The sequence below is a fragment of the Serinus canaria genome, chromosome 3 (assembly GCF_022539315.1).
Source record: "Serinus canaria isolate serCan28SL12 chromosome 3, serCan2020, whole genome shotgun sequence".
NCBI lineage: Eukaryota > Metazoa > Chordata > Aves > Passeriformes > Fringillidae > Serinus > Serinus canaria.
In genome coordinates this window covers 38,555,264-38,571,538 of record NC_066316.1, presented here as the reverse complement: position 1 = coordinate 38,571,538, position 16,275 = coordinate 38,555,264, and the positions used below count along the sequence as shown (strand labels likewise).

Below are 16,275 nucleotides of genomic sequence, written 5' to 3'. Positions count from 1 at the left end.
CACTTTATTCACAGGAAAGTGTACAAGGAACCATTCCATGATGGAGCTGCATCTAGGATGTTACTAAAGAAAACGGCAAAGGCATGTAGGAAGGCAATTGGTGGATAACCTATTAGTAGTTGGGTATGGAAAGCTGTTCCTGATCTGTGTGCGGATCAGGAACAACAGCTACAGGTGGTGCTAGGATGCAGCCAGCACCAGGGTGTGAGAGGGAATGACATGGATATATGGCCCAGATCCCCATACTGCACTGAACAGAGCTGACAGATGTGGGAGAAGCTCCTCTCCCTCAGTAATTATAATCTTGCAGTGACACAGTGCCAGAGACACAACTGGAGACATGGAAATAGATCCTGAGCATGGGAAGAAAACTTGTGACTGGAAGTAACTGACGCGAAAAAGACTTATCTGTCTCTCTGCTGCTGCCCTCACACCCCAAAACCTTTCTTCCTACAAACCCAAAGCAACAGCTGAAGTGTGGGATAGAGAAATATTTGTCACTCTGCATGGGGTTCCTATGAGTTCATCCAGTATCCATCACCAAGCTTTTCCCAGGTAAGCTTCCTTGCAGGAGGTTGTTCCTCTCTTGTTCAGAACTGGAAGAATGGGCATCCTGCAGAGACAGAAAGTCCTCTCAAGCAATAAAAGCAAAATGTGAAACTGATTTTAAAGTGTTAGCTGTGTTCAGAGCTATCTAGTTTGTTTTTTGAGGAAATCTCACTGCTTGGGACACTGGAAGCAATTACATCTATGCAGATCCATAGGAGTTTTGGCATTGGGAAGAGAGCACTGAAATGCAGTTTGGTCAGTCATTCACAGGCAGTTGAGGTGGGCCTTCATTCGACCTTCTATTTTCAGCTTTGATCTCCATATCTTGGCTGCTCTTGTGTGAGCCCTGGTAGCCACTCTGGGCTTTGAAAGCATTTCTGTTTGCAACACAGAGCGGTGGTGAGAAGCGGCTGGACCAAGAGGCTTGTGCAGGCAGCTACAGTGACGTCCTGGCTTTCCCTGTAAAGGCAGAAGAGATGAGAAGGTGTCTCAGTGGGTGGAACAGTTTAATGTACGCACACGGGAAGAGCAAACGCCTGGTTTGCACCTCTGCTACAAGTGACATGCACCATATTGTTTGCCACGGAGCCTGTGGCTTCACTCAGCACCTTCACAGGCTGCAGCATCCTCACCCACACACACCGCCTGATTGGAAAAGGTCCCGCTCCCTGCCCTGGCAGACCTGCCCGCTATTTAAAGAACCCAAACCAGCCGAGGAGGGGGAGGCTGGCCCAGGACAGACCGGCGTGCACCGCCCGGCCCAGGGAAGCGCAGCGCTGCCCCCTCCCTGCCCTGCGCACCCCGGATGCCGGCCCCCGCTGCCGGGGCCACCGTCTTTCCTCTCTCCCGACGTTCGTGCGCTCCCGTCGCCGAAGAGGGCGGGGAGAAGCAGCCCCTGGTTGTGCCGGGGCGGGGCGGCGGCGGGGGAATCCCGGGCAGGCGGGCCGGGCGCGGCTGAGTCAGTGCGGGCAGGGGCAGGAGGAGGCGGCGGAGGCGGAGCCGGGGCGCCTTAGACTCTGCGCCGGGCGCCGCTCTCTGGCTTTCCGGCCATGAGCCCCCCGGCAGCGGGGCCGGGAGCGGGACCCGGGCCGGGGCGGGCGGACGGCGGGCGCTGAGCCATGTCGCGGGCGGCGGGCGGCGAGTGCCGCAAGGAAGCGGCGGGCTGGGACGGCGAGGACGGGCAGTGCGACTCTGGCATCGAGTCGCTGCGCTCGCTGCCGGGCGGCAGGGAGACCCCCGCCGCGCCCGAGGGCCCCCCTGCCGCCCCCGAGGAGACCCTCGCCGAGGCCGCCGCCGCCGAGGAGCGGCTGGATTCCAGCTACGGCTCCGGCGCCCTGCCCGAGGCTCTGCCCGGGCTGCCGGGGGCTCCGGGGGGCCGCCCCGAGGAGCCGCCGCCCCGGCCCGAGGGGCTCAGCCGGCAGCAGCTGGAGGCCCTCACCTACCTTTCGGAGGACGGAGACACGTGAGTGACCCCCGGGGAGCTGCGAGCTATTGCCCCCCGAGCCCCGGGCTGCTCCCCTGGCAGCGGCGGGGAGCCGGTGCCTAGAGATAAGCCAGGCTGTGTTTGTCGCGGTCTCCAGCCCTCCCCCGAGGAGCACCCGATCAGCCGTGTTGTTAAGGTCTCCCCAGGCCCCTGTCCTAAGAGCCTCCCTCCTTGCCTTGGTGTGCGTGGATGCTTTGGGTGGGTGACCCCTCTCACCCGCCTGAGGTATCTGAGCCAGGTCCAGCGGAGTGAGCAGGGAGAGAGGCACCCCGGGCTACTTGGCACAGAATGGACCCACCATAGGAAGCCCACCTCCACTTGCCGTGGGGCTGCTAGCAACTAGAAGAAAGGGGAGAGCAAATCGAGCCTCCTCCACTGTCTCTTCTCTGGAGAATGCAACGTTTCCTCCACAATGGGGAAGGCTTGGCTGCCTGAGATGGCACGTAAGCAAGTCCTGAAACAAGATTAGCCGTGCAGGGCAAGACCTTGCGATGGCTGTGTTAGATGCTGCTCAACCGAGCAACCTAAGAACTATTTGTTCTCAGGTGGGAATCGCCTTGCTTTGCCAACTTGCCCACAGAGCCACGGCTTTTGGCAGAGTTGTGACGCACACCCGACGTGGGGCTGCCCTCCTGAGCTTCTGTGACAGAGACAAGTGTTTCTCCTAAGAAGGGGGGCTTCCCACATCCGTAATGCTTTCTCAAGGGCAGAGGCATCACGCCAGAGTTATTTGGTTTGGCTTCTGGTAATTACCTTCAGCTAATCACAGCATTTTTTCCTGTGTTACGTTCCCTCGATGGAAGGTTTTCATCATGAGTGTACACACAGAGCGTGAGCGGAGTGTTCTCACAGCTGAGGGTGAAGCTTTGCCCCAAAACCAGGCTAGAGTTTTATACTGAGTAATGGTGCAAGAGGAAGAGAAACTTAGAGGCAGTGACATGATCAAGCAGTAGCGAGAGCAGCAAGAAAGCTCTGTCCTTGCCTGGCAGAACACATCTGGATTGAAGCTGAAGATGAGCTGGGGGACAGCCTGAGTGTTTACTTCCCTGTTAGGAAGGAATCTGTGCATCTGCTAATTAGTTCATTAATACTGACTCTGGGATCTGTTCTGAGGATTGGCTGGAAGTCTCATGGCAAGCAAAGAACCCAGCCTCCCACACTCCCCAGACAGGCTTTCTAGTCCTGCTCTATCTACAGGCTGGTTCTGTGGCTCCTCAGAATGGAGGAGCTTTGCCAGTTTTCCCAGCTGTAAGGCTAGAGCCGGGTGCCCATAGAGAGAGCCAGGCATCTTTTAATCAGAGGTGTTGAAGTAACACTTCCCCCCGGGTTTGTCTGTCATGGTGTACCCAGGGCTCCTCGCTTACTGTTCTATTAGTGAGCCCCATAGAGGCAGCTGCTTGGAGATGCTTTTAGTGCTTGAGGCTGTCTTGTTTGGGGCTTGAAGCCCTTTGCCTGTCAGACTTGCTTGGAGAGACCTAATGCAAACATCTTATTAACCAGGAAAACATTAATCAGTGGTGCCTTGGTTACTGTAGGCAGGAGAGGCTCTCAGAGGTTGCCTTTGCTCTTCTGTTTTCTCTCACTCACAGTGCATTTCAGAACAGGAAATTTGTTAAGACGGAGGGAGGGAGCTGTAGGTCTGCTGGTTGTACAGCTCTGGGCTCATCATGTCCACACAGGAGACAGGCTTTCCTGGGATCTACTCCCACTGCTGGGAAAAAACACTGTTCTTGTGGTTAGAGTGGTGAGGCTGTGGATTTGTGCCTCTGCTATTCTTGTCTCTCCTGCTGACCCTGCGGCAGAGGTAGGTGGCATTTATATTTAGAAGTGCTGAACATCCACCACTCAGGTCGATGCAGATGGGGAGTGTGAGCACCCAGGAACTCACTGAGCTGCCACCGGTTTTGTCTGTGAAAACAAGTCAGGGCTGATAGTAATGCTAAAGTCTATGGTGCAATTGCTCATCCAGTGACAGAAGGTCCCCAGAGAGAAGGGATCAGATGGCCACAGGCTACATGCCTTTCATCCAGCCAGACAAACCCATCTTCATTTCTTCTTTTCATCTCTGTCAGCAGCATATTTCCCAGTGTGCCTTTTTAAAGTGTCTGCCACAAAACAGCTCCAGGCAGAGAATTAAAATCATACTATCATTATATTTCATAAGACCTGGGCAACTACACTTTCCTGTAATTGTAATTTTGAAAATACAAAAAGTCCAGGGGTTTTGCCTAAATAGTTCCCGTTTCCCGAGATGCCCTGACTGGTACTGAGCTGAGAGGAGCACTGGGCTTGAACAAAGGGAGCTGGCAAAAGTCTTGGCTGTACATCTAACAAAAATCTTCACTGTCCTTAGCTCCCTCAGACTTCCCTACCTGTGCCATCTCAAGGTGTGCCTGTGTTTGTCAGCCTGGCACTTGTTCGGTAAAAACAGGAGGTGGAGGCAGAGGTGAAGTGCAATGCTTGGGTGGTTGGAGTGTCAGCAGGATCCTCCTTGGATACCTCCCTGCCTGCCTCCGCAGCAGAGGAGTGTCAGAGCAGGCAGGGTGAAGCAATGGGACTAAGACTGTCTCTCCTTGTGCCCGAAATTAGAAGGAGTCTCACTTTGGCAGGAAGGAAATTGGCTAACAGGAAGGATGGGGGTATAATGGCCAGTGAAATGCGTGGGTGCTGTCTTCCAAGAATTATTTGCCCAAATGTCATCCTCTCCATGGCTCCCTCTCGCCACTGGCAGCCCCTCTGCCTCAGGGAAGTCAGAGCTGCAGTAATAAGGCACATTAGTTCCCAAGAGAGTGTGGCTCAGCTGTGAGGGCAGGAGAAGTCAAGCATGAGGAGTGGGGTGGCAAGCAGAAGATGGTGAGTGCACTTTAGGCAGTGATCTGTATCCTGCTTACTGTGTGGGCAGGTAGAGAACAAACCCTGTGCACTCAAACTCAAATGGTCTCCAAGCATCTATCTTTTCCTTGTGACCAACAGCTCCAAATATCTGTCTCTTCCATGTAAACAAACTCCTTTTCTGCTGACTTGGGTCCTGATGGGACTGCTCTGTGTGGAAGCGAAGAGAGGGGCTTTCCAGCTCTGGGCCTGGCTGCCTCTGAGGGGGCTGCAGGCAGATTTATTGTTGTGCCCCAGCCTCCAGACCACCTCAGCCTTTGTGAGGATTCACTGAGGAAACCCCATCCTTCTCAACCTCACCTGGCAGATGCACAATTCCACCATCCTGGGAAAAGGATGAGTGTGGGTCCAGCTCCTTGGAGGTGAAATGGGGTGTGAAGGGATCACCTGATTTTGTTCCAGCACAAGAGAAAACCTCTCCATTTCCTTGGGCTGGTGTCAGCCTTTGACAACTCTGGAGAGGCAGAGGTGATTTATGAGAGTGTGAAGTTAAGCACAATTTCCTCTCTCCAGGACTGTATAGTCTATCTTAAACTTAAAAACATGTTTTCCTTCCTGCCCATGCTGGTCCTTGGGCCACACACGGCTTTCTGCCTTTGTACCTGATGTCGTGGTGAGGGAGAGGCTGGGGGCAGTGCCTCTGCAGGAGAGTGACTGTCTTCTTCTGCATGGGGCTCTGTATGCAAAGCAGTGCAGCATCTCTGCAGGGATGAAGGTTGAGGGACCCCAGCTCAATCACAGAAGGAAGACCTAGGCCTCCTTCAGATGGAAAATGGGACTGCGTGGTTTTGGTTGGGTGTATGTTTCAGGGAGGGAGGGGAGCAGAGGAAGCCTGACTTCCTCCTTCCACCAGAGACAAGTGGTGCCCCATCTGCTGATAAGAAATCACGTGCCCGTGACTCGTGGGCTGAAATGCCTTAACAAGGGCTTGGGGACAGTTAATCGAGTAAAATCAGGGCCCTGTGGGAGCTGATGTTCTGAACTCCTCACATGATGGTATTGAAGGGGCCTCCCTTGCCTGTGCAGGCTGTCTCTGAGCATGAGGCTCATCTTCAAGGGGCCAAGAGCCACTTCTAACCATTCATTGCCATGTGCCAATCATAACCCTCTCCAGCCATGTGGTCTTGGGCTGGAGATCTCCCCTGAGCAGAGGAATAGAGGTTGTCTCCATTCAGGTTGTCTGCTCCAGTTTGGCTGCTTTCTCGCTGCTTGCCCTGCTGTACAGGGGTGTTGCTGAACCCCATGGACCTGGGGGAGTGCTCAGCAAAGATAAAAGAAAGGGAAGGAAGGAAGGAAAAAGGAACAGGACTGGAGAGACTCAGTTTTAGTAGAAGGATTAAAGAAGTCAGATGCAGGGAGTGCACCTTGTTGCTGGTCAGGCTGGGAGTCCCCCTGCTTTGCTGGGATGTTGCCAGCTGTCCAGCAGTGGGATGGCCATAGTTAATGGAAAGTGGAGAGCTCTTGGTTTTACCAGAGGCTCTTCAGAAACCTTGCTTGACTGCCAGGATTCACGTCCATCCCAAGTGATTCCCTAGCATGCTGCCAATTGTGGGGCATCAGAGAAAGTGAGTCCTAACACGGGTCTGCCAGGAGGGAGTTTTCCTGTGTCCAGCTCCCTGTCCCTGAACTCTCAGCTCTTCCTCTGTGTGTGTTCATGAGTTTGGTAAACAGGAGAGCTTGGGCAAGGCCAGGCAGCTCTGCACAAGTTTCTTTGGAATGCCCCAGAAGTTTCTGGCTGCTGCAGGGGTCACACACATATAGCCTTGGTATAAAGTGGGTAAGTCCTGGAAGCCTTCTGGGATCATGCATGCTAGAGGTTTTTTCCCTGTTTGGATGACTTCAGCCTGGCCTGGAGGAAGTTTCTTCAAACTTTCCACCTGTCTAGGTTTGCCTCGGAGCTGGGGACACACACAGGGAACTTCAGCACAGAGGAAGGGAAAGAATGGCTGGAAATTTCCGTGTCCTGGGATGCAGAAGCATGGCTGTAACAGATCAGCCAAGGTGGAGAGAACTTCAGGTCCTTGCTCTCTGCAGGTGGGCTTGACTGCTGCTGGGACAGGGTTGAGCTCAGCTAATTAAACACACAATAACTAATTTTTTATTGGCTTGGGTCTGGTTTTTTTTAGTGCAATGTGAAAAAATGAGGAGTCAGACATGAGTGTGTAGGAAGAGCTTGGGGGCTCTGAGCTGTGAGAGTGGTTGCTGCGTGCCTCTCAATGAGCTGTGTGGGATGCTCTCTGTGTCACAGAGTTGGGAAGCCCCTCTGACTGGGGCAGTTCCAGAGCTGAAGGGCGGCCCTGAGGCACCTTAGACCCACCTCTCCTGCCTCATTAAAAGAAAATCCTGAGACAGTGAGGATATCTGTGGGGTTGTAAATGATTGCTAGGGTGTGTTGTACAGGCCCTGGCAAAGTCCAGGCGCTGTCCTCTTGTTACAAGAGGCTCTTCTGACCTCAAGATATCTCTTTGTGTACAGAAACTGTAGAATGTATTTGCCTCCCAAGGAGTCAGGTATGAGTTCGTTCTGTTTGAAACGGCCTGTCCACAGTCAATGGACTTTTTGGGATGTTTGCTGCTTTTATTGAAGCTGTTCATCATGCTTCTCCGATGGTGACTGGCCCCTGCTTGGGTAGGCTGACCTGTTTTCTGGCTTGGCCCATCTGTGCCTAGATAGTAGTATGGGACAGGCCCCTTATTTTGCAGGGAACAGCCCACACGCATCTAATGTTTAGTGCTTCTGCAATCCCAGAGCCACCATCTACTCAGAAATGGAGCAAAATTCTCAAATGTGTGGGTGCAGAATCTAGAGATTGTGAGGTCAGGGTAACTTCTTGTCCCCACCTCACTGAAAAACGGGGTGCCCACAGCCCTTCTGCCTCTCCTGCCAGTCAGCCTCCAGCTTCTCTTATCCTCAAGCACTCAGACCAGACCCTCTGCAGAACACCCCAGGAAAGGTGAGACTGTCTCCTCTGCTCACCTGTCAGTTCCTACCCCTCACTCTGGCCCCAGGACAGAGGGCTGGGAAGCAGCTGCTGCCCAGACTGGAGATCAGGAATGTTGAACTCAATGTGGCTGAAAGGGCTTTGCATCCCTCTAGCTGCAGCCTCCCTCCCGTCCCATCTCAAACCCCCCCTCCACTCAAATTCAAGCTGTGCCCTTCCTAGGGAAGGGGCGATGAAACCTGCAGGGCAGGAACACAGAATATGGAATAAGGCAGCTGAGATCCACTGCTCCCTTGGAGCTGCCAGAGGGCAGCTGGATCAGCTTTATGGAGCAGGGCAGCATTGCTTTGGTATGTGGGGAGGAAGGAAGGGAGCCAGGCTGGGCTGGTTCAGGGCTGCAGGGCAGGATGAGCTGTGCTTGCTAAGCCCGCTGGCAGAGGTTCATGCTGGTGGCTGAGGAAGCGGTTAGCAGTGCAGGTTACAGGGCTGGAACAGGAGAGCAGGGTAAGCGTGGAATTCCCCTGCTCTTTTCCTCCTCCCTTGCTCTCTTTTCTATTGCTGCTGGGCCATTTCCTCCACTGAACAAGTTTCTCTTGTGTGAATTGTTTGCATGATCTACTGCTCCACTCAGCCAAAACAAGGAGCTGGGAATGAGCTGTTCCTGCTGCAGGCAGGGACCTTATCTAGAGAGGGAAAAAACTTGTCAAAGCAAATTCCACTGAATGCTGGATCCCCTGATTAAGGTGTTTATGGGGTGATATGGTGAAGGGCAAGGCTGCTTTGTGGACAAGGTGTCGTGCTCTGCAGAAGGGGGGATCTGCATGGTCAGCTCCTTTTCTAGAGAGATGGAAAAGGGTAGCCAGAGAACTGGTGAGAGTTCATCTGTTCTGCTTGTGTGTCAGAGCTGGGTGTCACCCCTTACCCTGTTTTCCTGCCACCAGTCCTCATGTGTGGAAACATTTCTTACTGGACACATAAGGTCACTCAGAAGTTGGAGATGGACAGCGCTGTGGAAATGGATGCTTTCCTGTGCCTAAGCTAGGATCACTTTGGGCATGGCATGTTCATTCCCTGGGATATCCCCAGGGATAGCCCCAACCTCTCTGCTCCAGGGTTGTTATCTCTCTGATGATGGGTAGATCACTTCGTGCCGGGGATGTCCTGTGCCTTTGTGATTCAGAGTGTTGACTCCCCTTATGCCAGGACAGAGCTGGTGAGCAAGTGGAAAAGCTGAGAATGAACCCAGCAGTCTGTGCTCCTGCTGTGTTTCCCTTGCTCACAGCTCCTCCATCCCGTGCCCTTTTCAAAACTCCCTGTTGCCCTTTCTGACAGTTCCTGCTGGACACCCACCCCTGTGGCTGCAGCCAGGAGCACTGCAGGCAAGAGCATGGGGAGGGAGGGAGCAGGCAAGTGGAGGAAAGCAGAGGAGAGATGTGCAGGCAGCCAGGGATGGGCAAGGATCTGAGTATGGCAGGGCAGAGGGCTTCTTCTGGCAAGGGCACACTGCTGTGGCTGGGCACGGAGAGGTTCTGGCAGCGAGCGGGTGTCTCCGTCCTCATGCCTTGGCTCTGGCACACCATGTGCCAGCACACAGCAGCCCATCAGCAGCTGGACCACGTGGCTGCTGTGACACAGAGAGAGGTGTGCTTGTAGCCTCGGTGGAAAAAGTGGAGATTGGCACGATGCCTGCACCTCGGGTCTCCTGGGTGTAAGCGGTTTCCTGAGTTAAGAGACAATCCCAGTTCCTAGCTGGCAGCACTGCCGGTGGCACAGAATGCCTCAGTGCACTATGTGCTCACCGTGAGCACCTCCCAGCCCTCTGGCCTTGGGATGATTCCCCCAAGTAGCTCAGGTTCTTGCAGCCATTTCAGGAAGTTGAGGGCTGGTAATGAGGAAAGGCGGGAACGAATGCAGAAATGAAAGCCCAGGAGGAGGATGCATCCGGGTGGAGAAGGAAGGGGGAGGGGGGAAAGCAATCCTTCAAAGCAGGCACATCCCAGCTGGAGGTGAAAGCTGGAGCTCTGGCCAGGGGAATGGTCACCCCCGTTGCCTCTGTAGCATGGATGCCCAAACTAGCTCAGTGTCAGCCCAGCCCCGAGCGGCTCCACTGCCTTGTTGAGCTGCAAAGGCAACCAAGCCAGAAAAAGTGAGGTGCTGGCAGTGGCAGAGTGCTGCTCGGGGGTTTCCATCTCCCTCGGGTGACCGCCCCACTCGTCCCCACATGACAGTGCAGTGTGGTGTGGGTAGTGACAGAGGGGCCTGGGGGATTCCTGGGGCACCAGGGCTGTCTGCCCTGGGACACAACCATGAGCGCTGCTCTCTCCCCTGGGAGCCCAGCGTGGCTCTGGAAAGCGAAAGCACCAGCGGTTTAAAGTTCAAGCTGAATTGCCGTGGAAAGTCCCTTATTTGAGCAGTCTTAACTCTGCTGTACCTGAAGAAGGCAGATCCTGCAGCCTCTTCCTGGACGTGGTGCCTGGGAGCAGGTTTGGAGAAACAGGGCTGTCCCTGCAAGTGTGCAAAGGACACCTCAGCTGAGGTGCTACCACAGGGACTGATGCCAAACCCAGCAGGGAACCTCCCTGATCAGATCATTCCTAAGCTAGGTTAGTAAAAGCCTGATATGGGGAGGGCTGTCCTTACAGCTGGTTGCCTTGTTCCTGGGCTGGGCCCCTTGGCTGTGCCTCTGCCTCATGGTCCATGGAGGGTGGCCAGACCCTGCCCACGGCCCCTGCTTGCAGCCCTCTCCCCTGCCCTGGGAGTGCTGGCAGTGAGGGGGCACCTCATGCAAGAGGCAAGCAAGTGTGGGTGGCCTCCCCTTCCCGCGGGGAATTCCCTGCTGCAACATAACCTGGGGCTTCCCCGGGGACAAAGCCTCTCATGTTGGGCACAGCCTGTCCCTGGCAGCAGGTGGAGAGGAACTGGCCTTTAGAAACTGGAAAGTCTACTTTGCCTCCAAAGTCAGGTTTCAGCTGAAGATGCCTGGGGTCCCAGATGCTGGCTTGATCTTCAAGCAGGACTTGGGAGGAGGTCAATAAAAGACATTATTGGAGACTGGCCTCTGAGCTTCTCAGCACATTCATGTCCCAGTGCAACTGGCAAAAAGCCAGCCCCACTTCTTGTCTGCAGTTCTTTAGGGTCAGGTGTTGTTCTCCTGCCTGTGGAGGGATGCTCTCCATGCCCCACATTGCGGGTGGCATCCCAGAGCTGGACTGTCTGGAGAGTGGGGTGTCTTGCCAGGGCTGGCACAGCTTTCACCCACCATCTCTTGGCCCTGCCAGTCTCCATCAAAGCAGCATGGGTGGCAGAGCCCAGCCTTCAGTTTGGAGCTGGTTCCTTCCAGAGACAGAGGCCACCCAGGGCCTGTAGTGCAGTGGTAAGGGTCAGGAGGCCGAGCTCATGCCTGTCCTGCTGTGCAGAGTGGGAGATGCTGCCTGCTGACCAGTGGCCAGGTTTGGTCTGTGGGGGCTGCCCTGTGGGAGGATGGGCCCTTCAGTGCAGGGGGCCTGGGAGACAGGAGGTTGGCAGGGGAGACTGGAAATTCCCTCTCAGCGCTGCCTCTGTTCTGCTCTCGCTTCTCTTCTGACTGTGCAGGGGCCATCTGGAAATTAGACCTGTCCTTGGGCTGGGGGACTCGGGTGCCTGGCCACCCCAGTGGGGACCGCAGTCCTGAGGACCAGAGCTCCCTGCTTGCCACCAGGCTTGGACAGCTGCATCTCTGGTGTCCCTCTGTGCTGGCGGGCTGCGTGCCAGCCCTGCCATGACAGTGCTGAAAGGGAAGGATGTGGGGAAAAGAAGAGGAAATCAGTGTGAGGTCGGCAGATTGCCTGGCATAGGGACTGTGCCATGCAGGTGATCTTGGACCAGCCCTGGGCTCCTGCCCAGCTTTGACTGTTTGCCTTTGTGGAGGGGAAAGCAGAAGTACAGTGTGCAGCTGGCAGTAGGGAACTGGAATTCCCCGGGTAGCTGCCAGACCCCAGATCTCTCTCCGCAGCCACCAAACCAGGCTCCTGGACTCTGGGAAAGACCTCCCAGGCTCTTTGGACCTACACCAAAGGCCTGGAGGCCTGGCTTTGGGCAGTGCTATGTTGAAACCCTACACATGTGAGATCTGAGGGAGAACCCTGTGTTGCTTAGCAGGGACAGGAGGGTCTTTCCCCGTGGGGATCAGAGTGAAGGACTGCCATGTGGACCCTCAGACCATGTTCCTGCCTTGGCCATCTGCTGAGCTTCCCCAGGGAGAGCGCAAGATGGAGAACCTCCAAGCTGGAGGAAAGGAGACTGGAGGAAGCAGGGAGATTATTCCTTCGTGCAGCAGGGAAGGATTTCTGTTCCTGTGCATGGCACTTGGGACTTATTTTTCTTTTTTTTTTCTCTCCTGTCACCATTAACCCTCTGTAGGTTGGTTCATCTGGCCATTATCCACTGTGTCCCAGCTGTAGCACTCTGCTGCATCGCTCAGCTACCCAGGGAGGTGCTGGAGATCCAAAATGATCTTTTCCAGGTATGCTGTTGTGATAGGCAGAAGATGGGTGGAAGAGAAATGCCATAGGTGGTTCCCTAGATACTGCTCAATCCATCTGCCCCTTCCCCAGGAGCCCACACCTGCTTCCCCAGAGCATGGTGAAAGTCCTGTGTGTGCAGCCTCTTTGCAGGGAGGGGAATAAGGGGGGTGGAGATGCCCTGAGAGAGGTGTGACAGCTCCCAGCACTGCGGGGTGAAGAGTTTCTTTGCACGGCCTCAGGACATTGCAGACAGCCATGGAAGAGGCATGGCTTGAATGTGGCAGGGCAAATAACTTGGGAGAATGAGATGTCTCCATGGGAGCTGAGGTGCAAGGTGCAAGCCGTGTGACCCCAGCAGTATCAGCCACATGTAACGCCACCACAGGGATGGGGGCGTCCTGCGTGGCAGTTAGCTCTTGCTGCCAGGCTAGCTCCTGGACACTGGTGGGGCTCAGCATACCTCCTCTCCTACAGGGCATCCTCCCCTGTGGCAACAGCTCTCTGGCCACAGAGAGAAACACAGCTTTCCCAGGAATCGTTCTGGGAAAGGATCTGAGAAGATCAGAGAAAAGAATGAGAAACAATTCTTAACTTACTACACCTAGTATTGTGAACATGTAGAACGTATTACAGAGATTTGTTTACCAAAAGGTAGTTTCTTAATTAACTAATAGTGATAGTATTTTAATTAGAGCACCAGTTAGGTCCAGCTACATCATAACTGTCTATAATAAAGTATGGGTCTCTTAATAAAAAAAATTTCAACCTTCTATAAATCATTAAGTCTATATCTTATTATCCAGCTGGAGACCCCTTGGGTGACATCTCTTCCCTCTCTAATTTCTCTCCAGACCCCGCTCCACCTCGCTGTGTACCTGGAGCAGCCCAGCGTGATCCAGGCACTGATCCACAAGGGAGTGAACCCCGGGCTGCAGGACCGTAATGGCAACACCCCGCTGCACTTGGCCTGTGAGCAGCAGCACCTGCAGTGCGCCCAGCAGCTGCTGGAGGGGCCAGCCACACCGGATGGCACGGCTCAGCCCCGTGGGCACCACCAGGACCTGCAGATCCAGAACTGGCAAGGTGAGACCTGGGGGCAGCGCAGTGGCAGAGCTGGTGGCCAGATTAGGGCAGAGACCATGAGATGTGTATGCAGGGATCCAGGAGCACAGCAGAATGGGAATGTGGGTGGGATTGGTGTGCCCCAGGGTAGTCTGGGCTGACTGTGGCTCTCTTCTGCTTCCCCATCACAGGCTTGGCCTGTCTGCACATCAGTACCTTGAAAGGGAACATCCCAATGATGTCTCTGCTGCTGGAGAGTGGCGCCAATATTGATGTTCGGGTAGGACTGGGCATGGTGTGATGTTTTGTAAAGGCTGGGATGGTGGGTCTCTCCTTTGGGCGCTCCCTTCAGCCTTGGGGCAGGCACTGCTGTGAGGCTTGGGAGCACTGAATTTTGAGGGGTAAAGGTCCTTGAGAGGTTGTTGGGTACTGTGACAGCAGTCAGGGTGGGGACTGCCCTCTGCACCCAGTCAAGGGGGTGTGGGTGGGTGCTGCTGGGCCCATCTGAGAGGACCCCCCAGCCACACCCTCGTGATCTGTGGGTTGCAGGAGGGCACGAGCGGGAAGACGCCGTTGCACCTGGCTGTGGAGTGCCACAACCGTAGGGCTGTGCAGTTCCTGCTGCGCCATGGGGCGTACGTGGATGCCCAGATGTACAACGGGTGCACTCCGCTCCACCTGGCCGTGGGCCGCAAGGATGCTGCCATCGCCGCCATCCTCTCACACTCTGGGGCTGACACCCTGCTGAGGAACATGGAGAACGAGACAGCTCAGGACCTGGCTGATGGCAACGATGATGTGAGTCTCTGTGGAGGGAAGCCTGTGGCTCTGCAAGTGTGTCAGGGAGTGCAGGAGTTGGATGATTAGAGGGACCCTCCTAGGAGGAGTTTCTAGCTGTCCCTATCCTTCCCTATATGTTGTAAGCATTGGCTCTGTGATGTGTGGGATAACTGCCTTTTGCCTCGAGCCCTAGGAAAAGCCTAGATAGGGCTTCTTGGCACTTCCCTGGGGACATGGGAGGCTGGAGGACTGGGTGGGCAGAAGATTTGGGCCCCTACCCCAGCTTGGTGGAGACACAGCCCTGGATGCTTTTACATGTCCATACCCTTGGTCTTTGCAGCTCCTTGCCTTGCTGCCCTTCGATGACCTGAAGATCTCAGGGAAGCCTGTTGTGTGCTCTGAATGAGCAGATGGACTCCTTTGGCCTTTCGGGCTGCCTCCTTCCTCTGTGCTGCTGCCCTGCTGCCCACTAGGATGTTGTCTGCGTACAGTTCAGTGGGAGCAGAGACACTTTGGGAGACTTATCCCACTGCTCCTCCCCTGTTTGGAAGAGTTTGTTTGCCTCAGTCTGCCATCCCAAATGGAAGAAGGTGGCATTATGAGCACTACACAGGGGAGGCTTTTCTTTTAGAATCTGTGCACTGCAGCAGGACCGAATTTCCCCTCCCTGCTGTGGGTCTGACTTGTGGGGATCTCCAGCGCACACAGGGAAGGAGCAGGAGAGGACTCATTTTCACACTGTGGGCAGGACAGAGCATTGTCTGGCACCCCATCAGAATAAGTGTGGGGTGAGGAGAGTCAACACTTACTCTAATAAATGTTTGTTGTTGCTGTGGGCGCCAGAGGTCTCATGTGATGGAACCCACCCCACACTGCACAGCGTCAGGGGGCTGTGCATCACTGCCGGGGCTTGGGGACCTGAGGGCTACAGGGCTTTCCCCAGTCTGCCTGCTCCCTCAGTCCTTCACACCACAGAAGGTGAGTGGGAGTACAGGGCCTTCCCTTTGCAGAGCCTTTCTAGTGCTCAGGGCCGAGGCTGGGGATCCCAGCAAGGTGCTCTCTTGCCATGCTGTCTTGCTGAACATCTGGCTGCAGGGCTGAAGAAAGAGCATAGGAGATGCTGAAGACCACGTTGTGGATTCCTGCTTCTGCCATTGTGCCTGACACCTTGCTGCTTTACTGTGCTGTCGTTTCCTCTGTCACAGAGGACAGAAAGATCCTGCCCCCTCTCCTGCCTAGGAACGGGGTAAAAAAACTTAGGGTATAAGTCTTCCCTGGGTTTTAGATCCTCCCAGGCCGAAAGTGGAAGAGGTGGCAGCATTATCTTCCCATCCCTTCTGTTGTTCAGCTCACCACCCTTCCTTGCCACTTATTTCTCCAGCCACAGTAGCACATGCAATGCATTAGGAAATCAGCCAAAGGTGCTGTGGGAATGAAGGCACAGATGACTTACCCCATCTCAGCCAGGAAAATTCCTCACTTGTTGCCTGGGAGCAGCTGCTATTGTTTGGGACAAATACTGGATGGTGCAATCGACCGGGATGCTCTAGAGTTAGCTCTTGTCTTCTTCCTCCCTTCTTGTGAGGGAAAGCTGCCAGGAAAGCAACATTAAGGACCCCCCCAGACCTCTGGACCTTGCCTGGTTTCCTCAGCAGTCCTGGGCTGGATTGCTCTGTTTCTTTTGAATCTTTGCCTCTCACGTTCTGGCAGGGCCTCAACCCTGCTGCAAGCCCATGGGGCTGTTTCAAGGACATCTTTGACAAGGGACATGAGGCACTTCCAGGCTGCCCAAAGAAGTGATGACAGATGCTGTGGGGCAGTGTGGGATGGTGTGATCAGGGCTGTAGCTGGGAGCAAAGGGAAAAGGCAGAAACAAGTGATCTGCACTTTTTTGTTTGTTTTGTTATTTTAAAATAAAACTATTTGTTTTAAAAAGGTGTCTTGTAAAACATCACTGGGTGGCCATATGCTGGCTACAGCTGGCCCTGCAGGCATGCCTGGGGCTGGGATAGGGGATTCAGAAGCAGGGCTGCAGTGGGTGCCATACTGACTTGCAGCCCCCAGGC

General features: G+C 54.7%; 1 protein-coding gene across 1 annotated transcript; it reads left to right on the top strand.

Moving 5' to 3' along the window:
- The first annotated feature begins 1,504 nt into the window (after positions 1 to 1,504).
- NFKBIE (NFKB inhibitor epsilon) lies at positions 1,505 to 16,045 on the top strand. Its single transcript, XM_030236369.2, has 6 exons — positions 1,505 to 2,011; positions 12,264 to 12,366; positions 13,219 to 13,450; positions 13,621 to 13,709; positions 13,979 to 14,227; positions 14,550 to 16,045. Exons 1-6 carry the CDS (start codon positions 1,668 to 1,670, stop codon positions 14,613 to 14,615), a joined length of 1,083 nt encoding a protein of 360 aa, XP_030092229.1. The 5' UTR covers positions 1,505 to 1,667; the 3' UTR covers positions 14,616 to 16,045.
- The last annotated feature ends 230 nt before the right edge of the window (positions 16,046 to 16,275 follow it).